At 35.6% G+C, this 27,269-nt stretch overlaps 1 protein-coding gene across 5 annotated transcripts in view; it reads left to right on the forward strand.

Annotated features, from left to right (window-relative positions):
- The window catches only part of VTI1A (vesicle transport through interaction with t-SNAREs 1A), a 277,183-nt gene that overhangs the window by 51,265 nt on the left and 198,649 nt on the right, over window positions 1-27,269 (forward strand). For 3 of the 5 annotated variants that reach the window (XM_074831281.1, XM_074831278.1, XM_074831280.1), the window contains exons 4-6: window positions 4,839-4,916; window positions 11,247-11,267; window positions 16,083-16,167. In XM_074831281.1, the coding sequence (XP_074687382.1) occupies window positions 4,839-4,916; window positions 11,247-11,267; window positions 16,083-16,167 (184 nt within the window). The remainder of the gene's footprint in view (window positions 1-4,838; window positions 4,917-11,246; window positions 11,268-16,082; window positions 16,168-27,269) is intronic. The other 2 variants (XM_074831282.1, XM_074831279.1) reach the window with 1 other exon arrangement.

The following is a 27,269-nucleotide window of genomic DNA, read 5'->3' on the forward strand; positions in this document are numbered from 1 at the left end:
GGAAATGCTTGAAAGTCCAGCATTGCATCAGGTTGTATATTAGCACTATGTAATCATTTTCCTACTTCTTACACACAATCAATAAAAACTAAGCTACTTAGGAACAGGAAAACCCCTTTCAAATTGCAGTCTGAAGTGTCTAGTCTATTGTTCCTGCATCACCTTTACAGAGAAATGTAGAAGTTTTGAAAACTGAAGTTTGAAGACAATTTTTTAAGCAATTTCAATGATTTTATTTCCTGAAGAAGTGTTTTTGTGTTTCTGTTTAAATATAAGTTTTAAGATTGTTAAATAAGGTCACTTTTCTTCTAAATTTGTTAACCTATCTTTTCCACTTTTGCTCGGCAAAAGAATACTGAAATATCTATTCTGAAAGGCAGAGATGAAAATGTACATTCTGCAGTATTTTTCAGTCTATTTGAGGATCGGGTCACTTTTTTCACCTTGCTTTTAGCAAGAGCAATGGCAAAACTGACTACTCTCAAAGAACACAAAATAAAATCTAATTTATTCCTACAAATTATTTCTTGTTGTGCTAATCTTGAGTATTTAGTTACATCTAGAGCAGGGCCAAACTCTGAAACAGATGCCTGACAATTTTTTTAAAGCATTTATATATACTAGGAAGGTCTGATGGATTTTGTATGAAAACAGATGTTTGTGGATAAATAAGCCTTTTTGTTTGTTTACGCATATTTCACCAAAAAATCCGTTTAATCTGTTCTTAAAACATTGAGCCTGAAAAATTGAGAGGTTGGGACAAAAGGATTTGCTGGGCCTTTTGTCTGAAATGCACCTAGGTTTGCTTGTCTGTTCAGGGGGCTGCTTAGCATTTAGGAGGGGGAAAGCTATTCTTTAGTTCAGGTATGAAAATGTGCGATACTTTATATCAATTATTTGGCTGATTGCTGAAAGTGCGTTGGAGTGAGGGGGCATTGGCTAGTTGTGGCCTTCACTAATGGGAACATTTCAGAGTGTGGATGAGTAATTAAAGTATAGAATGCGGAAAATTAGGCCAAAATTGAATAGAAATGAATAAGTATGTGTTCTGTTGTGCAGATGTTGGAAACAGATTATTTTGGATACCTCCTTCTATCTACATCTTGGTTACCATGTAAAAATCAGTCATACACCATGTAGATTGTTTCTCTTCCCGTTGCCTTTTCTGTTTTTATGTTGTGATGTATCTGTATAGGTAGTAATTTAGCAAAATATCCTGTCTGCCAGGTGTGGGAACTAGCTGATTGTATTGTAATACCAGATCATTACTTAATTCATATGCAACCTAGCCTAGCACATGGAAAGCATTATAAATCTATTTACAGTGTGGCTGGTCTGATGATAACATTGTATTAAATTCCCAGGTGAGGCAATTTAAGCAATTGCTTTGCCATGTGTAGGCCATGGAAATTAACTTCTCGTATGCTTTAGTAATAGACGAACTTCATTGGTATGCTCAGATTAGTAGTATAGCAGAATTCTTACAGTCTGGTTACATGTACCCTACTTCACATGTAGAATCATACAGGGGGGTGGTACTGCAGATCACAGATCTTAATTAGTTTAAGCTGAGTTAATTCATTTCAATTCTAATTTAGCTGGGCTTGCCCATGAACACATTCAGTTCTATTGGGAAATGTTAAGGCTTGGGTCAAGTAGACAGATTGTTTAAAGCCAAATTGCCAGACAGAACTGAGCAAGTGTATCTGTTTGAACAGGGCTTTAAGGAAATCACCCAATCAGTATGCAAAAATCCTGTTCATAAACCAGGAGGGATCTGCCTGGAATCAGAAATTCTTCCTTGTCAGAAGGTCTGGGTACTGTAGTACATTTAAAACAGTCCCTGAAACTTTCTCTGTCTTGAAGTTCTTCTGGAAAGTATCTTAACCCTTTTGTGTTGCTGTGTGTTGGTGTGCATGCTATATTTGAATGCAAACACGTACACTGAGTTACAAACACTTGTGTGCTTAGACTTTTTGTCTATCTGTATACAGGAAAATATAAAATACAAGGAAAACTTCTATATATGACAGACCTTTACAGACAAAAAACTGCACACAGAGCCTCTTAAACCTATATTGAGCTGCCCAGAAGTGCCTTGGATTACAAACTCTGTAAAGCTTCTGTCTTTTCTAGAAACGTACATATAAAGTACCGGTAGACAGTGGTAACTGACAACTAAGACTAAAAATGTTGACAATTTCTTGATTTGCCTGGTTAGCTTATGTATAGAAGTCATTAACTATTTATAAAATGCATTATGAATTGGGTTCCTTCAAACTGTAGCAGTGTGTGACATTTCCAGCTCAAACTATCATTCTTGCATTTGGCTAAAGTACATATTTATAAACAGCTAATAGTTATGAACTAAAAAAAAAAAATAAAAATTATTTCATAATTTAGTTCAGACAAGCCAAACTAATTTTGATAGCCTCATTTTTCAAAGTGTTACCCAATATTACTTTAATAAATATTGATATTTTGGACAAATCCTGAAAGAACAAATGAACACTTTAGTTCAAAGGCCCTTCCTTTTATATTATTGATTCATTTGGTAGTGAAACTGTGATCAAAAGTAGTATCAAATTATTTATTGATAATAAATAAGTTATACTTAATTGTAGTCAAAGGGTTATTTCTTTTAATATAATTGCTGATTTTCAGATCATGACAGATTGTTGCAATAAAAGAACAATGATACAAATATATTTATTAAGTTCAGCAGTGATGATATAAAGGATTATAAAGGGCCTCTAAAAATTGTATTGCTATTAACGTTTATTTCTTTCCCATGAAGAATATTCTTTTTCCTTTCTTCTATTCAGGCTCTTATGAATGAGAATATCAGCCAGTTAAATCTTTCAAGTAAATGATGTGTAACCAAGGACCATCTCAGTCTCTACATATAATTAGGCAACTTGTTCACTGGAGAACAAGCTCATGAAGCATCATGCTCCTCATCTCAGTATAATAAAGATAAATACATTCAACACTAACAGAATCAATGGGGCTGAGTAATTTTGTGAAATTGGGAGAGACTGTACAGTTGAACTACTAGACCTCAAATGGGAAGATTGAATCTTAATCAGAAAAGAAGATTAGATATTTATTGGTATATATTTGTAATTTCCTTCCTTGTTTGATGTGTATCAAATAAAAATAGGGAAATAATATAATTGAGCAATCTATGCCAATTTGTTGGCTTTTTGGTGAAAAAAGAGAAAAACAAAACCTATCTCCATATGATATTCTTGCATACTGTGGAGTGGTTTAGTCCCCCATAGTGATGAAATGAATAATTTAAACAGGCAGCTCTGATACCACAGCCTGTTTAAAGGTTCTCATTTCCTTTAATGCTGTAGACTACTTTAGCTTGGTTAGTATGAAACTGTGACAGCTGAGATCTCCAAAAGATTTGGCACAATTCAGTTCTTGTAGTAGGTCCATGATATGCTTTGTCCTTGCTACGTACATCTGTAGCTTTAGTATATAATCTAGATCTGAACACTAGCAACTGAATCACAGAAATTTGTAAGCATTGTAACGATGATGATAGTGAACTACACAGGATAAAAAGGTAAAATGTGTTGCTCTGAGATGACCAATACAAGTCTTACTCCACTGCTAGGTCCCTAGCATAAGGGGTGACCCACTTCCAGACTTCTTTGTCACAAAGGTAATGAATTTCCCTGTGTTCAGTATAATTTCTAGTGGGTTGTTTCCTATGCCCCAGTCCCAAGCACATTTTTTGGCATGATTGTCCAATTAGGGAAGGTTTGAGGAACGATTTGTTTTTGCTGAGTTCCTACTGGTAGCGATTACCATGGCAGAGTGTGAGGGAAGCTCCCATCAATAAAGGAAGGCCTTTATGTTAAAATGTTAAAAATCTTTTCTCTCTTTTAATGGTTAGTGTACGAATATTAATTAAAGGCCTGTTATTTAGCTGACAGAGAAGTTGAAAGCTGGGCCAGTATTCTCTTTATGGACTTCCCCTTTGTTCAATTGAATGCTGTGCTACCTTGGTAATCTTCAGACATTTGCTTTCCATTGCTCGGCATTTGATCTAGTTTAGAATCAATGTGATGATCAGTTCATGAGCAAACCTGGTGCTCATAAGCTGTGAATAATGACTGTCTGTAATAATGATCTAATGAATGACTGTCTCAGTTTTGTGGTGTTTCCATGAACTGCTGTAAACCAATGTTTCCTTGTTCTGTCGTTTTCTCTACTTTCTTTTGCCCTTTGGTTTCTGGTCCTTTCCCAGTAGGCCTTTATAGCCTTAGCAGCATAGAAAACATCTGTTAATTTTCTTCATCTTCAAGTTCAACCAGTTTTGTCAAATGTGTGTTGTTCAGGTATTGTTTCTTGTTGTGGGTTTTTTTTTAAATATGGGAAAAGCTCAGTCTTCGTTTCATATTTAATGGCACCACTGGAGCGTTATGCTGAGTTCTGTATCCAGCTAGCAAGTGTTCTTCAGAAAAACACATTTGGTTCCTACACATGCATTTCTTCAGTGCTTCTGGTGTTAGTGTATATTGCATCTCCTGGTTCCCTGATTATCTGAACTGGGATCACACGTTATGTATCTTGAGCTTCACTGAAGCTGCTTTCTTTGCTGAAATGTTGAGGATGTTACTGTCTTAGAAATGCTTAGGTTTTGCCATGCAGATTTGTCAAAATACAGCAGTTGAAGAACTTTTAAATAACTTTTACTTGCAGATTTATTTTTTTATCAAATAGGTATCCATTAGGGGGCTCTCGAGGTTTAAGATGATCAGCCTTGATACCAATGGCTTCGGAGCTTTACTTCCTAACCCTTTTTTCTTTTTGTTTTACAGAAAAGGTCACGAATCGCCTACAGTGATGAGGTGCGGAATGAGCTCCTAGGGGATGACGGGAATTCCTCAGAGAACCAGGTAGGATGCTAATCAAGAAGCCCTAGTGGGTGGCTGGAGGGTGAAGGAGGTCACTGGCACACTGGGCTTCTCAAGCTGCTCCTTAACAGCATTAACAACAACTCATGTGGAAGTGATACTGTTTAATGCAAAGCTGGGGTCTTAATCAACTTCAAAATGTTTCTTGGAGATCTTACATTTAACCCTTTAACTTGTGATCACTGTCTGCTATCTTAAAAAAAATCTTTTCTTCTCTTTTCTTTATTATTTAGTACTTAAGAAATAACTTGAAACGCGCTGTTTGCCGACAAAGCCAAGGTCTTCACCTCAAACACATGTAAAAGGAATAAAAAAAGTACATAATGCAGCTTTGATAATAATGCAGTATAATTAAATCAACACTGGCAGGCAAAACAAATGAAAGTGCGCTCTCAGAATTAGGCAGTACCCCACTCAGTTTCCTTGTGTGATTCCTTCCCTAAACAGATTTTCTCTCCTTGTACCAAAACCATGAGTTGTACTAATAAGAGCATGCTTTCATAATGCGTGTTGTACTAGAATGCAGAGTGCTATCCATCTCTATTAATGAAGGAAAGCTTGATAATCCTGAGGCTTTTTTAAAATCTTGTACCCGTATTGTTGTTCTGGACACTACAGTGAGGGTCCTTCTAGACCACTGAAAATTATAAAGCCAACATCATATTTAGGGGACTTTGACCCACCTGTTAATATTCCTTTTGGTGCTGAAACTTGTTTGACAAGCTCTGTCTGAAAGCATAACGTTTCTTTTCTTTTTGAAAATCATGTCAGCTGTAATCAAAGTTGTTCATTTTGAGGTAGAAGTTAGTTGAAAGTTTTCTTAAATATCAGAATTTCTTTTCTGACCAGATAGAATTTAAATTATTTTGTTAGTGAAACTGAAAATTGTTTAAATGTTTACTTGATAAATGCAATATTAAATAAGGAAATGGATCAGAACCACATTCTGAAATTTTTAGCATTTTCTACCCTCAATATAAGCTCAGTTCCACTAAGGATAGAAAAAAAGAAAGACTTGGAGACTTGTCCCAGTACAATGAATTTTAAAACACAGACCCCTTAAGCCATAACCTTACACAGTATTTTAAATGTGCTGTATAAGTTTTAAACTCTGTAGTATAATTTAATACATACATTAATGAAATTATACATAGGACACAATTTATCTGTAGGTATAAGACTGTAGTGTATAGCAGCTCTAACATCTATGTGAAGAGTTAAATTTACAAGATATTAATTTTCATATTTATATATTGTAGCAAGGGGAGATTTCAAAATTTGAATAAAGAGGGGATTTTATCCCTAAATAATGAATTTATGGAAAGGATGATTTTAGGGAAAAGAGTTTTACAGTCTGCATGTCACGATTGTAAACTCAGTCCTGTGAAAGTGGTAAGGTTCTTATTTTATTTCTTTTAAGGTGCTGCTGTTTCTGCATTTCAAGAAAAAATTGTGTAAATTCAGACATAAAAGGGCAATTGTGATAAGAAGCTTTACTTATAACAGAATATCTTATGTGTAGGGATGAGATAAAATATTTTACTTTCACTTTTTAAGGAATGGTTAAATAACTGGTTCACATGTGCACTTTTTGCAAGTTAGGATCTTTTTTCTAAACCTGATAGAAGAAGTATAGTCTCATCTCAAGTAACCAAATGGTACCGTCAACCATTTGTCAACACAAGTTTTTTCTTTCAAATGACCACTTCTTAAATGGAAGAAAATTTTGGCTGGTGAAGGAGTTTTATGTAGTCTTTTAGGTAACCAAAATCCTTTTCTGTAACCCAGCTTGAAATTGTTAGCCCTATACCTTTGAATGTTCTGAATTTCTTTCTTTTCTTCCTTGAAAAATGTTATGAAATATCACCATAAAGGAGCCACCTAACTTCTTTTAAATATGTGAATGACAGTCTTTTTAAAAATATTACTTATCCAATATTTATCCAATATTCAATATCGCAATCTCTTTTACTTATGAAATATCATTATTTATATTTGTACTTATCCTATATGCATATAGTTATGGGTACAAGCAGTTAGTGCAAAAACTTCAGTCTGATGTTGAGCTTATGTGCAACTATCCAAATCAGGGGTAAGGTTTGGGTACTATACAGAACATGTTATATTGATGTATTTTACTCAGTAACCTCTGATGTAATATGCTTTCACTCCTGTAGATTGTTATATCAATAGAAAACTTGGACTAGATGATGAAAGGATGCCGAGGTAGAACTTACAGTCATATAAAATATTTGAAGGTGTTTCAAATTCTTGCTTTCATTTTGTCTAATGGAAATAATTATAGGTAGATGGACTGACCCTCATCCTAATATTGTAGGAGTTTTACTTCTCAATCAGTTTGGATTAGGTTAAATCAGTTAAACTGGAAAATGGTGGGTTTGGTTTCCCCAGTTCAGTCACCAAACTTTGAAAGGGAAGAGGAGGGGAGGGATTCCTCTTCTGACAGAGGAGCTGTTGAAAAAGGAATTGCTCCTGTACCAATCCACAAATGTTGGTAAAACATGCCAGTAGAAATGCTGAATATCTGGTTAGACTGGAGTGTTATCCAAGGGAAATGAGAGATATGAGCTGCATGTTTTAGGTATGGTCTTTGTCATCATGATAAACATTTGTGTAATGTTTTTGGTGGAGTGAGAAGGCAAAAGGAACTCAATGTATATTGGCTGATATGACCATATTAAGTATCTAGAAATAAATGGGGCACTTTTCTTTATTCGACTTCTGGTTTTTCAGTTGAGTTTCAAAGGTACAGTTACGGCAAACCACAGCCAAGTTATAAACTGTAATGAATAGGGTCATAGTCACGAGTTTCCAGATGTTCTCCCAAGAAGAAAGATTGAAGTACAAAGAACAGGTTGAAGAATTAGCAAATGATGATTTATCTTTTGACTTCTTAGTTTTTCTAGAATGTCTCCCATAAGTAGCAGTCATCATGTGTAGATAACAACAACACAGTGCTTGGATACTAGAATACAGTTGCCTTATACTGATTATACCTGATTTAACTAATTTTACCAGATAAAGCATATAGAAACTTCCTGTAAGAAGTTGTAAGAATTATACAATTCTGCTATTCAAAGTTTCTTTTGAAATAGATGCATCTTTGTTTAATGAGATAGGTAATGCTATAGTGCTCTTAATGCACTTGGAGTTTAGTAAAGTCATTGCTTAGTATACAACAATTTCTTCTCAATTTGAATCATGTGTAGTCAGGTGACGCACATACAGAGGTTGAGAATCAGGAGATATCCCTTCTTACATGAAAAAAAACCCCCACCTTACAACCTCAAACCCAAAAACCTACTGTGTGCATTGGGTTGTTATTTATTTTGCAGGTGTGGTCTTTAATGGGCTCTGTTGTTTTCAAGTCTTGTCATTCTGGCCACCAACGTTTATTAAATCCCTTGAAAGTTTTGAGTTTGTCAGTGCAATGATACACTACTTAAAGTTGTGTCTTCACTTTAGTAATAATAGAACTGGTTCACATGGCAATTTGTATATTTTTTACAAAGTATATGTTGGGTTAAATCAGAAATCCTTCTTGACCAAAATAATGTCAGGTACAGTATTTACCAACTTTCTTGAAATATAATAGTGTTTCTTTCCCTTTCGCAACTATGTTCATTAATAAGTTTAAATAAATTCACATTAGGTTAAACTGCGTGTCTGTATACACATACATTGTATATGTGATTTGTGGTGAACAAATATTTTGTGGCTACTTAATTTCTGACTACAAAGTTGTGATAATATTAGATTTGGGCTTGCTGTGCATAAAGTGTGTCAAACTTCAGCTACAGACCAGGGGGTGAAGTTGGTCAATTTAATTCCCCAAGATCTAAAGAAGGTCGGTATCATTTCATATAGCCCTGGCAGAGCAGATCATTACCAGACACAAATCTGTTCGTTACATGCCGAGGGTTTATAGCAAAATAAATAGACTGTCATCATAAGTTCAGAAAATTGTGTGTTCGACCCACGATAATGTGTAAAGGGCGTTTAATAGAGTTCAGCGTTTATTCGTTATCTATATGCGGACAGAGACGGCGGTAGCGTTATCAGCTTTTTTAAAAAAATTCAGTAGTTTTCTATGTCACGTGATGTGCCTCACAGACACACACACGCGCGCGCGCACACACACACACACACAAACCCCATCTCGCTCCCTTGCTCTCTGTGGTGCAGTTTTGATTTTAGTCACAGCAGAAGGCTTAGCCACCAGAGATTCCACTGGTTCAAACCAGCGTAAACCAGATTATTTTTTTTTTTTAGCCTACAAAGGAACAGATTACCTCTTGTATCGAATTCTGTATTGAAAAAAAAAATCTTTGTTTCAAAAATATGCTGATTATCATAACCTAAAATGGTGGCTGCACACGGCTTAATGTTGTTTACAGTTGAGCGGTGAGCATAATAAAAATAATGTTTCAAAATAGAAAAGTAAAGGTAACACATTTTCATCAAGAGCATTGTTAAATGGGGGAAAAATACATCTTTTGTTAATTTGAATGAATATCTTTCAGCCAATGTTAAAAAAAACCCCTCTCCCATTACTTAGCTTAGCTGCAAATCCCATGCAGAGCTTAAATTCAGCCATGCAGCACAAACAAGATAGAACATTTTTGTTTGGGACCTATTGAAAAAACAAATGTGCAGCATTTTAAAACTCTCATTGATTATAGCAGGGTGGCATGCCCAAGCGGGCTCTATTGCGAGAGAGTAGTTTTAAACTTTGGCCCTTTAAGTATCATAGTCAACTGAAGAATGGTGGCCTCAGAAAGAAAAGATATCTATGTGATCAACTCCCAGATAGTCTCTTTCTAAAGAGCCTTAATGTTTGCCTTTTTGGGGAAAAAAGGGGGGGAAGATCTGGAAAAAGAGACCAATTTATGATAGGCCAAGCACTTGAATTTAAGCGCCGGTTTGGCGAACAATGCAGTTTTCTTTATACCAAATTCTAGCAAAGTTCCTTTAGCTACGTACTGAAGAGCCGTTTCAGTTTAAGTCCATGTGGTAGTAGCTTTCCTAATTACATCTTGTTAGAGCCTCGTTGTCCGTTTTGGTAACAGGGTGAGGTGTATGTTCAGTTTTAGATGAGCCATATGAAACAATAGAGAATAATGGAGGTTCTTTTGTTTCCTTCATGCTGGTGAGACTTTAATAGTAGCAAACATTCTCAGCTTACACACGTGTTGAAAATTAGTGTTATGAAACTGTAGGTGAAGTATCAGCATAAACTGAGATAATGATGTAGCTGTTGTAATTTCGAATTCAACTGGAATCGGTGAGAGAACTGTAATTTTTTATAAAGAGCCACTCTTACGCAGACATTTGTTGTGAGTAATTATATATTTTGTTCCAGTACAAATAATTTGTCTGTCTCTCTAAGGGGAGAGAATATTACAACATAGCTTGATAATGAGACTGGGGTTTTATTTAGTTTTATAGTAAACCTGCCAGAGCTTAATAGTGTTAGATTGTGTTGATTTACAAGCATAAATTGATAAATATAAATGTATATACTATATAAGTATACGCACACACACTATGTGTGTATATATATATAGACACTGTGTAGTGGTCTAGGATTAAGAACCTGGAATGGGTCTTTTCTGAGGGAAATATGTTTCATGTTGTTCCCTATTCCTTTGTCTATTTTTAAATATGCTATGCAATAAATCATCATTCTGAGCCATTTAACTAAGCTGCTTCATTTTTTTTAACTGCAAAAAGCCCTCTGTATGAGGTTCAATAATAAAATTAGATAATATAGTTACAGTAGAACTCAAGTATATAAAAATTGAAATACTGGTTACATGCTATAAAGACGCAGTCATCTATTAATAAGTTAGATCTGCTAGTAAAATAAGAAATCAGTTGTCACGACTAAAATATACAGAAAACATTCTGAAAACTTGTATACACAAAACCACTTCAGCTGTACAATCTTCGAAGAGAGGAATAGTAAACTTGTTTTTTTCTTTATAATATAGACTTCTATGAAGTCATTCCCCTTTATTTCATGATGGTGTCTTAGATGTGGTTTAAAAGAGAATTTCACACTATTCTCTTTGTTTAATGTGACAGTGTGAGAAAGTGATCTTTATTCGTTCAAAAAACTCTGCATGTAGTCTATGTTTAGGTTCTTTTAATGTGTTTGTCTGTGATTTTTAAATGCTAAACATGTAAACAGATAAATTGTCAATGTTAATTCTGTATCCTGTCACACAACTGATCTTTCTTTCCTGCCATTTCTTTCCTTTTTATCTTTTTTGTGCGTTCATGTTGCAGTTGATAAAATTACGTGAAGAGGTGAGTACTTTCTTGCTTTTTGTTGTCTAGCTTTCCCTTTAAAGCTGAGTTTCTAAATCTGAAGTAGATCTTTTTGTTCATTGTTGCAGGGAAATCTACACAAAGCAAAAATATTGATTACATTGCTTTAAAATATTCACTCTTGTGCCTCTTTTTCCCTAATAATTGTATACTTACATAGGAATCTCTAGATCAAACCTTAGAAATTAACATTCTTTGATAGTGGAAATTTTTTTAAAGGCACTAGAAAAAGAAGGAAAAAAACCAAACTAGTATTTGATCTCTGCTAGAATACCATGATCAAATCAGGTACAGTAATAATCGTGTTTGCATCACAAAATCTTTGATAGGGTAAATACATTTATATACTGGTATTGAAAGTGAAAGCATTGCTTTGGCAAAATCTGTGCTGAAACACTGTAAAAATTACACAGTATTTCACAATGTTTTGAGGTTGGTGTGAGGTATTCAAGTAGCTTATGTATTATATTGGATATTGTATACCCACTGAAAATACAGTACAGGTAGACCTACGCACACATATCAATATTTATTATTTATTTGTGAGTGCTGTAGATCTGTAGGTGTAACACTAGAGATCAGTATTCCAGAACACCTTTCTTCCAGTTATAAAATGACTCATAAATATTTAGAGAGAGAAGCCTGTTTTAATGGTCAGTTCCTCAAATGTTTCAGTATATTTTCTGAAATTAATCTCCTCTGTTACTTACTGCTGTAGCAAAGCAGGTGTCTGAACTGCTTTTTTTATTATTTTCCGATAGCTGCCAAAAAGGAGGTCTCGGTAAAGTCAAGATTACTTATAGGTCAGATTTCTGAAGGATTTCGTACGGAGAATTTGAACCAGTGAGGTATTTGAATAAATATATTTAGAAGCACGAGTATTTTAACATCACATATTTGTCTGGTATCTTCTTTTTGAAACGTGTTCCCAGACATATCAGTAATGAATAACTGAGCTCTGCAGGAAAGGATTTGTAAGTTTTAGAAATGGTGATGACAAAGAATTGTAAAGTAACCAGATTAAGGACAATTACAGAGAATTCTTAAAAACAGGAAGATGTCTGTGATATAAAGATTCTTTCACTAGTTCCTTGAATGCTTTATTTTTCTCTCTTCTTGTGGAGCTGATATTAATATGTTAAAGCTACAGAGTAAAACAGTTAACAAAAAAAATTAAACAAAATAAACATGAAACCACATGAAAGCCCTCCCACCACTGCTGAGCTCCCCTCCCCAATAGTCCCAGTATTTAAACAGATGACAATATTGTTGCAAGGGTTTGTATAGCCTGCTTTCTGAGATTTTTCAGAGCAAGGTTCATTTGCTCATCCCTTTAACAACATCTGCATGTCTGCTCCTGTGCTTTTGTAAAAGAATGTAGTAGGATCATTTTTGCTTGCAAACATATATTATGGCTTTATAAAACATAAAGATTCCTAATTTGTGAATTTACTCTGAAAATTTAATCATATATAAAGAACAAAGCTGCTACTTAACTGCTTTTCTTTTTGAAATAACTATGAAGGCAAATAAAATTCAGGATGTTATTGCAAAGAGCTGCAACTTGGGAGCTATACTGAACTCAGTCATACCTTTTGGAGCTTATAAATCCTCTTTGTTAGCCACCTAAAAAATTTTGACATTGCTCCTGGTAATTTTCTTTTTTGCTTTTTCCTTGCTAGTCTCATAAGTTTCTTTTTCCTCTCTCTGCATATTGTGAAAGCAGCAGCAAATAGAGCTAAAGGGATTTATTATTTTGTCTAGATCAAAATTGTACAGGTAGAGAGAGAAATAATTAAAAAACCAGTTGTTACCATTCTGTTCTCTGCACTTAGGTACCCACTATGTGTTGGATAGGTTGTAATTGCAATGGTGTTTTTATACCCAATGCAAAATGCACATTAAAGTTTAAATGAAGGGCTAATACAGTGACTCAGGCATAATTCTTAACTTGTCACATAGTGAAACATCAAGGCATCCCCAATTATAGTTCTCCTAAGGAGGTATGAACTGATCTTAAAAGAAATTGTGGTTTGCCGTAGTGTTTGTTAATAAAACCTGTGCTTCCTCTCATTACAGGGCTCTATTCTAGCCCACTTGCCGTACACAGGCTTCCATGGAGTCTGTGTCGCTCTGTCTTTTGAGCGCCTGAGATCTCAGTTTGAATCCAGCCCACATGGAATGACTAAATCTCTAGTGATAGCGTGCCACTTTGCAAAACTTCCTTATATAATTCCAGATAGAAGCTGTTTCTGAAGCTGCAATACGCACTGAATCACCTCGCTACTCACCTCACAGAGAGCAGGGGATACTGTGGAAGAAGGAGTTTGGGGAGGGCTGGGAAGCAGTTGAAAGCATCAGCTGCTACTGTAGGACATTGATTTCATGACCAAAGGATAGGGTGCCTCCAAACCCAAAATATGTAAATAACACCAGCCTTCATAATAAAAATCAGGTTTCATTACAGAATGGCTTGGGTGAAAAGGTTCTGAAATCAAGTAACAAACAGCTCTGAGTTAATGTTAGCATCAAGTTTGCAGGGCTTTAGTATTCTAATTGCTCGCAGTACGACTGAACTGAACTGTGGGCTTGTAATTTACTTTTTAGATTAAATGTGGCTTATACAGTATATAAAAATATGCTAATTCTTTCTGTTGGGTGGCTCTTCCACATTGTAATGTGAAATCTGATTATTCCCCCCCTCTCTCTTAACATAGCAGGATAGTCTTTTCATTTCCAGTATACTACTCCAGCATTATACCTCTGTTCTGTAATTATAATGTTCTACTTACTCCTTGTGCTCACTCCCAGCCTATGTTGGTTTTTTTTTTTAAAGTGTCTCCTCTCTAACTTTTAGGATTCTTGTCTTCTATACTCCCTCTTTATACCCCGCCCCCTCCCCTTCTCTTCTACTTTTCTTTCTTGACAGATGTCTATGTAATAGTGTTAGGTTTCTGATGTTTTTTATAAAGTTTAAAATATTTAACACTAATTGTTCTTTAATATCATTCGGGGGGGGGGGGGGCAGTATTTGGAGAAAGGCACTGCAGGCTTACACTTCTTTTTCTTCTAATGGGCGATGGAGAGAACCAGCAGATGTTATGTAAAGGTGCCTTTTAGAAAAAATTAAGCAAAATTAACACTAATTATCTAGATTGACCATGGGTACTAAGAACATGCACCACTTCAGTTACTGTCGTGATTTCAATTACAACATTGTAACTTATGGTTTTAAATTTTATTAAGTGCTTGTGCTGATTTTTTTTTTACTTGGTGGCCTGCCCCCCATGAATGCAAAAGGCTTTTTTGCAATTTACTCTTAACCTATCCACTGTGTATTAGACAACTCTATTAATTATTATAGACTGTTATTGCAGCTTTCCTGACCTTCACATTGGGTCCTATCTGTGCTGATCTAAATGCATTGTTTTAATGATTTCCAAAAAAAGAAAAAGAGAGGGGAAAAAAAAAAAGAAAAAATTCAAGGCAAGCTTTGATGTGGCTTTAGCTGCCTCGATCGTCTGGCCGCATCTCAGAGATGTGTCACCTATGCCGGGAGGGAATAGGGAAATCACGTTTTGAATGGTAATGATAACATACTAATCACTTCCTTTCTTTGAAGATAGAAGCGAGATATTCTGTCAGCATCCCTGGCTGCTAGAGCTTGGAGGCACTGGTCTAGGTGTATTAGCTTAAGTGTGCATGTCAATACAGCTTGCATCTCCCAAGATCCATAGGGGCTCATTAGAGCAAGGTAGATCGTTTCAGTAGACAGCCACTCAGATAATATGTATGGCACCTCCTTTTTTTATTATTATTAGAAAGCATTTCTTCAATTTTAAAATGACATCTGTCAACAAGGCAAAGTTGTAGGAAATATTTTTTGACAAATATCCAAAATGTTGTTTTGGGGTAAAGGGGTGCTTGGAAAGGTGTGTGTGATTACTTTATTGGGTGGGGCTTATATTTTTTGATGGCTTGATTAGAGCTAGTCTAGGATCAAATTTCCAAAGGAAATAAGCTTACATGTTGAAATGTTGGCGCTTTGGATGGAGAATAAACTAATTAAAATAATAATTTTACTTTTTCACTATTGCAGACTCCCCAAGTGAAAATATATTGGAAGATGCATTTTTACTAGATTTTATTGTTATCTCATAAATGGCCAAATGACTTCTGGGAAAAATATCTGTGTGTCTATTATTTATATATTCACATATATATTTAGGCATAAGAGATGTAAATCAAGAAACCAGTGTTTTGTTTCTACATCTTTTTACATCAAACAATCTGAAGAATATTCATGCTGTTCAGTATTCCGTATGAATAGCTCGTTGTTTTTATCACCTCACTTGAGTAGTACACGTAAAGAAAATATATCCTCTGCTGAAAATTAAGTTCATGTTAAAAACTACCACTTGCATTTAAAGTGATGGTTTCATCAAGCTGAATAGAAATCATGGGTGCTTGCATACATGTGTCACAGGGAAATCTATTTTGGAAGTGCTCTTCAGACAGGTTTCCTCTATAATAGTCGCATTCTGTTTTGTGAGTTCATGTAAGAGTGAAGCACATATTCCATGTTTCAAAACAAAAATGATTGGTACACATAATTATGATTGATCATAGAACCTGCCCCTTCCAGTGGTCCTTGTAACAGGCTCTTCCATAAAATATACGTGGATATTTTTATGTTTTGGAATACGAAAGCACAATTAAAAAAAGGGGGAGAACATTGTAGACTGCTGCCTGATTTTTTTTTTTTTTTTCTCTCTCTCCCCTTTTCTTTTTCAGAGGGCACATCTGCTCGATAACACAGAGAGGCTGGAAAGGTCATCTCGGAGACTAGAGGCTGGATACCAAATAGCAGTGGAAACCGGTAAGAATTCTGAGAGTGAGCAAATTGTCTTGCTTATGCACAGCAGTCTTCACAACACATGACATTTCAGGGAAACTTCAAAGGCGAAACAGAGACAGCAGCCCGAGATGTGGTTTACATATTGGGGAGACAATTGGGAGCTTATTTGCGCTTATCTGTTTTCAAGTTAAAAGGCATGACATCTACTGAAAACAGTTCCTGAGGTTTAAAAGTATACATCTGAAAAGAGATGGAATACTTTGTCTAAATTCTACATTTGTCTTAATATGCAGTTACATGTTGTCAGTTTACCCACCCGCAATGATTGCTAGCACACACTGCAGACTCCAGTTGTTTTTGTCTTTTATTCATATATGTAAAAAATAGTTTTAATGAATTTATAAGATATTAACTACAGATTATATATAACAAGATTACCAGCTCAATTTTCTTGCAATCAGTTCAGTGGCTGATTATGTAGCTGTTTCTGTGCAATGAAAGAAGGAGGCAAACCCTACCCCAAAATACACAGATGGAATAAAACTAAGGGAGAAGGCTAAACTGAGGCTCAGTTATTGAATTAGGTTCTACAACTTTTCAGTTGGCATTTTCAAAATGTTTTTATTAAGTTTTAGCAATTTATAGTGGATTTTTATTAAACCAGCAATAGTTAAGCCTCCAAAGTCTAATCCCCCTAAATAAAGCTTGCACAAAGTTACAGAAAGTTTCAGAAAATGTATGTTTGAACAGTGAAGTAATTTTCTGGCAGAGTGTCCCAATTAATTGATGTATTCCAATATCTCTTTAGAATTCAAGCCTTATTTAAGAGGTAAATTAAGTTGAACCATTGTAGAGTTAAATATGGTTATGTTAAGTGGCTGCCATTACTAAAGTGCCTGCATTTTAATTATTCCGGGCTTAGTTCTGTGCACAATAATGAAATGTACGTATGTAACATACAGAGTAGATTTTGGAGGGGACAAGGAGAATTAATTCTCATGCTAGAGGATGACATGTTAGTAGAGATGGACATATGATAGCAATTAAGTTTGCTTTCCTGCAGATTTTCAGGTCTGTTCTATCAATGGTCATAACTTTGGTTTTTTAAGAAGGACTATTTTAAACTGGTCAAAAATGGTCCCTGATCTGCTTTAGTTGAGCCTGGAACTTTCACAAAGAAACAGTATATAAAAATTCAGACTGATCCTTTTGGCGAAGAGGTATCTTATATCCTTTTTTGCTCCATGTGGAATTTGTTTTATAGAGATGATGATCATGTTAACTTCCATTGCATATCTCCATGGTGACCTCTGAGGAATATGGTTGGAGTACAAATGTATATTTATGTGGAAAGGGTGTGTTTCAGTATCAAAACCAGGTGAGACTGCATTGGATTCTGTAGAGTCACACTAACTCACCCCATCTTTGTGTCCGCCTTTACTTTTCATCTTGAGCAGTTATAGATATATATTAGTTCTTGTTCCCTAAAGTCTGTGAAGACTAGTAGTGTATAGATATTATATGACATACTAATATTAAATAATTCAGAGATGGTGACTTTGGAACTATTAACTTCATTGCAATGTAGATTTTTTCAGAAGATTTTTATAGAAACAGATTAATTATATTTAGTTCCTGCCATAGATCATGATGATTCTAGTTATGTGTGAATTTAGATTAATTCAGTGCAATGAAATAACTTGCTTTTGGAGTTATTGTATGATCATTCTGTGTTGGGGTGTCATAATAAAATAAAATATTCCATTTTGGAGTTTCAGTTCTTCATTGAGTTGATTCCTCAGACCCTGTCTTGCCTTGATTATTACTTTTGTTGCATAAAAATCTTCTCTACACAGCACTGGTGAGGCCACATCTGGAGTGCTGTTTCCAGGTCTGAGCTCCATGGTACAAGACATTGACTTACTGGAGTGAGTCCAGCAAAGGGCCATGAAGAGCATTAAGGGCCTGGAGCACCTTTTATGTGAGGGGAGGCTGAGAAAGCTGACACTGTTCAACCTGGAGAAGGAAATGCTTGGGGGGAGGTTATCAATGTATATAAATAGCTGATGGGATGGAATGAAGAAGAGGGACTCAGACTGTTCTCAGTAATGCCCAACGACAGGACAAGAGGTAACGGGCACAAATTAAAACCTGTGAAACTCCATCAGAACACAAGAAAATAATTTTTTATAGTGGGAACGGTCAAACACTGAAATAGGTAGCCCAAACAATTGTGGAGCCTCCATCTGTGCAGATATTCAAAATCCAGGTGGGCATGGTCCTGGCTTTAGGTGAACCTGCTTGAGCAGGGCATCGGACTAGATGATCTCAGGAGGTCCCTTCCCACCGCAGCCATTCTGTGAGGAGGATTAGGTAGAGGTGACAACCCTTAAGTATCTATTCCATTTATGTAGTGTCTTTTCACAATTATGAATATGTGTGTTGCTTATTGTAATGAAGCTGGATGATTTTCACCTCTAAAATAAGGCACATTTGGGTCTTTCTTATTACCTTAATCAGCAAAAATACATATACTATTTTAACCTGCCCCTGTGATCATCTAAGGATTAATCTGACATCACATAACTAATTTAATGCAATTTCACATTACCATTCCTGAAACTTAGCATGATAAATTGGAAGCTTTTTTCCTGTTTGCATCTGTAAATTGATAAGCCCTTTCATCTTATGTACAGTTGTTCTTACAAGCTGAGATCTGTTGGAAGGTCTGACTTCCTTCTTTGAGTGGTGCCGTTGATTCATGGTATTCAGTACTGTCTGAACAGGATGCTACTTATGTCACCATCTCTAAGACACAATCCAACACTGACTGTCAGGCTTTCATAATTTGTTGGCTATCATTTGTCCATACTGAGGATGCTTAAATCTATGCAGAAGCCTCCTGAAGGACTAAGGAAAGCCTTTAGTAACCAGTTGGTAACCAGTTCTGTAGTACTCAAGGCCTACTGTAAAGAACGTTATTCTGAATATTCAGAGGGATATGTTGCAAATTAAAGAGGCATTTGAGAAGCTGATTTGGTAGACCAGTAAGTTCACCAGAGCATTTGTGTTTTAATTGCCTGAGTTGTATGGCACGAACACACATGATGGAAATCTTTCAGGATGTACAGGAAAACCACTGGCTCTTTGAATCTTGAAGGTCTCCATTGTTTGTACCAAGTAGGGGAAGTTTTAATAACAGCTGGTAACACTGCAAAGTGCACTCATCTGCTTTTTTTTAAATCAAAATACTATTTTAAAAATATTTCTTGTTGTTGTTATTCTAGTTTTATGTTGTCATCTTTGCTTGTAAGGAACAGACAAGCAAGTTTACACATTGATTAGCAGGCGTTTCCAACACCACTTATTACTTATGATGCTAGAGCTCAGTATTCTTAATTTCAGATCATTTAGTCTGACCATATAGCCTCAGAATATGAGAAAGATTTTTAAAATGCATGAATATTGCTGGTTTCAGTCAAAAGGAGAGTCCATTGAATTAATCTTGATTAATCACAAAATCCTTCCCATTTTGGAAGGGGAGATTTCCTAATTCCTTTCCCCATGCTTGCATTTGATGCACAGCATCAAATTGAATTCTAGAACTTCCTTATTTTGCCTGCAGAGTATTGCATTATAAGGTATCCCCTGCTTTGTTGAGTCTTAGATATGTTTGCTTAGACAGGAGTATTTTGAATGAGGAATAGTTCAAAATGCTTCATTCATCTTCGGAGATAAAATTGGCATGCAAATGTTAAACACTGTCAAGGAGAGGAAGAGCAAATCTTGTTGTAGAGGACCATTGTAATCTGCAGTTGAATCGCTTTCAGTAAGTTCTTCTCAACTGCCAGATACTTTCTAGGAAAAAAAAAATCCTGGTGTGCACGTAATATAGACTTCACCTTGTTTCATGACAATGTAAGAGAGAAATCCAACAATTGAATGCTCTCAAGGCTTTCTGGCAAAACTACATTGCAGGTATTTAGTTTTTTTCCTTCATGAACCATAGATATTTCTATAGCTTTCAGTACATGTAATTTGAGAAGTGTTGAGTTTGCCTCTACGAGTGATGATTATTGGATATTATGCTGTGGCTCTGATCTCTCTGAAATATCTGTGCTACTAGAAGAGTTTGTAGTTTGTGGCTAATAGATCTATTCTTTGCACCAACTCTTAAAATTTTGTCTTGGCTTCTGGTTTTGTATGCCTTTTGTAATATGTAAACATGGTGTTTTAAAGAATAGAAATCAAAGGAAGAAAAGCTGTCATTTCATTTACAGAAAATCCTTCTGAATCTCAACTTTAGGTTGCTTAAGATGTTTTTTCCAATCCTCCTTAGTCTTTGGGAATCCCAGGAATATGTAATTCTGAAACAGTTAAAGGAGAAATATCTCTGAGCAAGAGACACAACAGCTTATTTCCCACCCTTATGTGACATGAATAATTCTCAGTACTAAGGGATCCAAGCAAATTTCAGTGGCTATCACCTGTTGTAACAAACTACAGTCAAACCTCCCTTTCTGGACTGAGCCATGAATATATAAATGCAGTGGTAGCCTAACTGACAGGCAGATGGTCAGACCCACTTCAAAGTATTGGCAGCCTTCTAGGTGGAGAGCAAATGAGAATTTCATTAGACGAAGAGGTGTGTTTACTTGTTTATGAAATAATATTAGTTATTGTTTTATCTGGATGCAGAATTGACTGAAAGTACAGTGAGCGGATCAGTGAAAGTGTGTTAAGAAATGTTTGTAGAGGGCTTCTGAAGGCAGGAGTCTTCAAGTTCAGTGAATTTAGCATGAGTAGGAAGCTATTTTAAAACAGCTCCAGTAGGTGTCTTGCCAGATGTGAGCAATGGAATTTGAGGTACTAGTACATTGTCCACAGCAGCATGCCCCAGATTTGGCATGCACCCCTAGCACCTGCCCTGAAGGACCTTCTCCCCCCATATTTCATGGGGTGGTTGTGCTATTCAGGTGTCATAAATAAGATGCACACCCGAGCTTATATAAAATATGTGAAACCATAAAAATTAAAATAAGTTTATCCACTAAACTGATTCCATTCCATTACAGTTGCAAGAGCTGGAGGTTGGCTTTTCAGGTAGACAATATAGCAAGCCTTGCTATGATCAAACTAAAAAGTGTTTGCTCAGCTTAGAAAAAATTTAGTGGCTCTAACATCCAATGTTAATTTAACAAAATAGCAAACCCTAATGTCCATACATGTAGGGCTACATTAGACTAGTAGAAAGGGTGTTGCTTCTGTTGTGTTGTAATTTTGTATACTTAGTAATTTGCTTGCATTATTTAATATCACTTAGACCTTCACACCCCTGTTCTGTCTTCAGGTGAATGCATATTCCAATTACATTTGAGCTCCAAATAACTAAGAGCATGGAAATGGAAACCAAGTTTTGAAAATCAGGACCTTGCTTCTAGTGCCTCTTGCATTAAATAAAAAAAAAAAAGTCTATTCCTGTCCCAGATATTTACACTTAATATCCACCTGTTTCATCTCCAATGAATTATTCATACATGTATATGTGAATACTGTATGTAAAACCTTTCATTAGAGAAAGAGGGCTTCTGAGTTCTGGAGCATATACCAATATCTCCTCCTCAGGTGTTTCTTTGATATGCCAGAACATCTTTCTACTGAAATCTTAATCCAAAGTTTCTACAGTGAAATGAGTTTTTATGCAGTTTCCAGTCACCATCAGAGAAAGCTTTTTCATGATCCCTGTTTCTTCTGCTAGCAATGGTATTTCATGTTTCGTATATAATTTTTTTCTTTGCTGGCTGATTTCTATTAAAATCTGTTTATTGTTTCAGAAATTCATTTTGAAGTGGCATATTGCATTCCTACCTCTCTAAGCCCTCTGCCCTTCATCATAGTCTGGGCTTTAAAGTGGGGAGGAGGAAGAAATAGGGAGAGATTTTTGTTTCTGAGGATGTCAGGCCTCAGGAGTATCCCAGCTGCATGGTCATGGCAGGGAAACATGTTCGGATAGTGCTGCTGCCTGGTAACAAACAGGCAGAAGCAGCATCGAGAGGGCACGGAGAGACCAAACTTAGATTCCATTTTTTAGTTTTTACAGTGTAGTTGTTGATACCAGCAAAGTGCTTATTACACCTTCAGTTTGAATATTGCTTGTTGTTTCGTTGCTTGTGCAGTCACTGAGCTGCTCCCTCCACCTTCACATCTGCCACCTCCTCCCTCCTGGCCCTCCCCTCCTCCTTCCCTCCCTCTCACCAGCCTTCCCAGCTCTGACCTTCCTAATTCTAGCTCCAGATTTCACTTTAATACTTTGTCTCTATCCAGATACTCCTGCACATATTTATTCAAATTCTGGCACCATCCCCATTTTCCTTAGCTCTGTGTTTCCTCTTAAAGATTTGATTCAACAGCAGTATGGGCCTTGCGTGTTTGTGGTCATGAAAAGTTTACCCAGTAACCCACCTAACCTCGTCTAGTAATGTTCAAAGTCTTCACTCTGTTCAGTGGCCCTTTGCATTTGTGTGTGTTGTCTCAAATGCAGGATATAGATATTTTGAGTATATTAATATATTTACAAGTACATAAGGTGCTTACCATAAAGTAAGGAAATGGTGAAATTTCATTATTTAGGTACTGGTGTCTAACTGCTTCGGAGTGCCCAAAACATACTTTTCCAACTACTTTTTTTGAAGAGATGAGAAAAACTTGTTTTGTAGAGTTTTTCACAGTCTATGCAGTATTGTAAGACCATTTCTATTAAAAGCTTATCTTTTGGATACTCAGCACCTTTCAGCTGGAATTCCAATAAAATGAATGCTTATCTTTCACCTCAGTAGGTTTGGGATTATGCCATTAATGCAGCAAATAAGGAATGTCAGATCTGTTCAGTAGTACAGATTTGCTAAGGTATAGTAGGAAAAAAACTGATCCAAATTTGGCCATTTTGTCCCCTGTTCTGGAAGAAATCCCAGGTTATTTTAATGTTCACTAATGTGCAGGAATTCATTATTATGCCACATAACCATGGGACAACTCAACTTCAGTCTTGTTAGGAACAGACATCCAGTTGAAGTAAGTTTAAGACTGATTTTTGGATGAGCAAAGCCTTGCAAGAACTTCTTAAAGATACTTTATTATATGTAATAGAAACAGCTTTTCAGATTGTGAATTTTTATTCCATGCTAGAGTGATGGAAACATTTTGTTTCAGATACCTGAAACTTTATGCTTAAGTACCTCCCATGTGCATTCCGGACAAATAATCATGCAGGCTAAAATCTGTATATGTTTTCACAAATACCTTGCACTTGTCATAGAATAGCTGTGAATAATATTAATATATGAATTATAAACTGAACTGTGAAGATAACTTTTAAAACATTATTTTACAAGCACTATATTGGACTACCTCTACTGTATAGACTGTTTCACAGGAAATACCTCTTACTGAATCACTGAAAACAGCATTTCAGTCTAGTTTTCTTTGGTGCTGACCCTCTTTCTCTAACATATTTACTGGTATAAGATGGTGTTTACTGATGAAGGTATTCATTGCAGCTTATTCCTAAATCCATAGCAAAGCTTTTGAAGACTTGTTGTCCTAATAAAAATGTGAAGATTTCAAGGTATGTAGTTATTTTTTTTGGTCTGAAGTTACATTACCTGCTTCTTTCAATTTTGAAATTACTTAGCCTCAGGAAGGTTTCCCCCCTGTGATAACATTTTAGAGTTTGTTGTCCAGTTCTGAACAGGCAAGGCAAATAAAAGAAATAAGGATAAAAATAAAAAGATGAATTAATAGTAGCTGGTTTTTCTAGCAGTCCAAGTAAAGTCTCCAAACTACCTTGGTTTGGTGAAGGGAAAATGGAAAAAGCCATCAGTTTGTCTTTTCTCCATATATATATATTCTCTTTCCTCATTTGCACAACACTCTTGGCCACCATGCTCGGGTGTCTGTGAGAGATGTCAGAATTTTATCTAAAATAGGTTGTCTAGACAACCCATTGCAGTATGTGGACAAATAATGTGAAGTCATGCCTTTAGCAAGGAAATGTTCAACTCGTGTTGGCCTGAGAAGCCCTCTGATCAGGTTTCATATTCTCCCTGAGAAAAATGAGTTGTAGAGAAATTGTCCAAAAAGTTTCAGACAGTTGAGAACTGCTGGTTATTCTTGAATTAGTAAAATTCAAATCGTGAAGTATTGTCCCTAGACACTTTTCCCTTTTATTCATGATTTCTCCTCTTGCTCCCATCCTGTACCACAACCACTTCTGAACTTTCACCAAGTGAAATTGATTCTAAGTGATACTGGCTTGGCAATGACAGTCAGTCTGTTACAATCTTTAAAAGAGCTCAGCTTTAAAAGAGCTCCACCTTTTGACCTTCAAATATATTAATACCCTGCTAATTTAATTACTTCCATTTGGTGATTTCACAGAACACAAGCTGTATATTTCATGAAAAAAGCAGACTTTGGTGAATTACTATTTTGGTGCCTAAGTAAACAAAATGATTTTCAAGTTTTTAACAGACTTTTCACTACCTGGGCATGGCTAAATTTGCACAGCATGAGGTCTTGTTGGGCAAAGATTCTTTGTATTATAACTTAAACCAAGAAGAAAAGTTGATGAGCTTAGACTTGAGAAAGTAAAATTCATCCTAGGGGTTTTTTTTTAATATTTCTTGTTTGAAGCCTTCTACCTCTACTTCCTGTCAGGCTTAACCGTGTTTTCCTCCAATTGCACTAAAGAACAAAGTTTAATATTAAAAAAATTTATCTGTATTGAACATGCTTTTCTAGGTAAAGTCAATATCAAAAGGGTTTTCATGGTAGATCATCTTTCAAGAGCAGTATTCTGCCCTTTTACAACTTAGGACTGAAGAGTTTTAGTTACACAAATACCCTTTTTTTTTTTTTTTTTTTTTTTTTTTTTTGGTAGAAGTATGGGGGGAGAAAAGCCCAAACTTCTGTCCTGAAATGAAACATAGAAGCAGAGGATTGAAAAACATTGTTCTCACGCCAGTATGGAATGATTGAAGAGCAGCTTATCTAGATATTTCTTCATATATTTCAAGTCATACTGTACTATTTTATGATTTTTACTACCCTGCTTATAGAATATATTTTCTCCTGTAATTACTGGCAATTATAATCCAGAAAATTATCAAATTGGTTCATGTGCAAGCGTGCAAATTTGATAAGTACTAAACATTGTGGAAACTTAGTCCAGTTGCAGTTGAAATATCTGCTTGTGTAATGTGAGTCAGGTGAGGACATAACCTCTGATTTTTGCAAATAATACTGGCCATCCAAATCTCTCTTTTTAAATCAAAAGTTTATTGGTTTTCAGTTGGATTTTGTTTGTACTGTCTTGCTTTTGAACAATGAGGTTTATCTTGGCCTAATAGCCCATAATATGAATTTTACTTGATTACTATGTAAATGTATACATTGTAAAATTGAAATTAATGCCGTTCTTATAGAAGGAGTCAGGAGTTCAATGTAGGAAGCTGTTTACTGTCTAGTTTGATTTCATGTCAGAGTGAGTTCAACTGCTGATCTGCAGTACTAGTCATCTTTCTGAACTAGCATGCTAATTTTCTGAGCTGTTACATCCTTGTTTTGAGAAACTACTGCTGGTTATTGGCTACCAGCTGTTGTAAGGAACTGTAAACCCACAAAATTGTTGTTCGTGGCTTTGAAAACTAGTTTTACAATTTTATATCAGTCTATCATAGGCCACTTAGGCACATCAGACTGTTCTCGTTTCTCTACATCTTTTCTTGGCTAAGAGTGCCTTTTGTTTTCTTCATACTAACTCATCTAGTTTAATGGAGAGTCCTTCTACTGGTTCTGTGATTTTATGTTCCTTCCATATTCTTCAAACTCTTCCCTTGCTCCTAATTTCCAGCATCATCTGTCTGGCACATTGTGGTTGGTTTTCTGCCATTTGCTATTTACCTTATATTACTTCACTAGCTCCAAAAACGTAAATGTAAAATTTTATATGAAATTTTATACTCTTAGCCAAATCATCACAATTGTAATAAATGCTCATGGTTGTAAATATGCCCAGTTATTGGCAGAGCATAAATATTTACATATTGAATTGCAAGTGTGTGTGTGCCCATGCATTCATATGCATGCTGGGGGAGAGAAGTTGTCTATTTTGCTTAGTACATTTCCAGAAGGGTTTGCAAGATAAGAACTTGTTTCCATGAGTGAGGTCAAGCTCAGTGTAATGATGTCTGAATCTAGGTATCATGAGTATCTAATTGTTGTGGTTTGCATTTTTGTGAAATAAATCACACAATTTACATTGCATATCTTGCAAAGATAAACATTGGTGCAAAGGTAATCTCTTACATCTGGTTGGCTGGTCTTTAATATGATGAACTTTTCCATATTTTATGGCCTCTGTGACTCTATAAATGTGAAGGTTTTGGAGTGTTCATGTATTTGGGGATTTGGTTCCTGTTTAGCTCTTGCAGGATCTCGACAGGCAACATACAAAACCATTAGATGAAGTGGATTGTTCGGTCTTTGCTTTTTTCATTATTCACAGAGAAGCAATAATTCTATGTTTTTATTACATGTATCTTGAAAGTATTAATCTGATTTTTGTAACTGAGTGTTGTAAGCTTTCCATGTGTTGAATGCCTTGGCACTTGACTGCTACAATAATTGTCTGGAATGCCATCGTGAGAAATTTTGTGAAAATGAGTGATTATATTTGCTTTACTCTGTATGTAAGTGCTTTTGCTGTTGTAGTGTCATATTTCTCAGTAGTGAAATATCCAACAGAGAAGTGTTAAGAATGAAATGTAGATACCACATTAATTTTGTTTCATTATTTTAATTTTTAAAAATTAACTGTTTTCAATTTTATGGTGAGGATGTATTTTAAATCCAGTCTAGAAACTATGATATTTTCTTAAATGAGTTTAAAATGGTGAGTGAGAGTCTTGCTCAAATGTTAATGAGTCAGGTGGAGGGTTTTTTATTTCATACACCATAAAATATTCTACACAAAAAAAATTCTAGCATAAACATAAGTTTTAAATATGTCATGTACTAAATTAAGTATTTACCATAATTATTTATAGTAGAGTAAGTGTTAATTT

The sequence above is a fragment of the Strix aluco genome, chromosome 7 (assembly GCF_031877795.1).
Source record: "Strix aluco isolate bStrAlu1 chromosome 7, bStrAlu1.hap1, whole genome shotgun sequence".
NCBI lineage: Eukaryota > Metazoa > Chordata > Aves > Strigiformes > Strigidae > Strix > Strix aluco.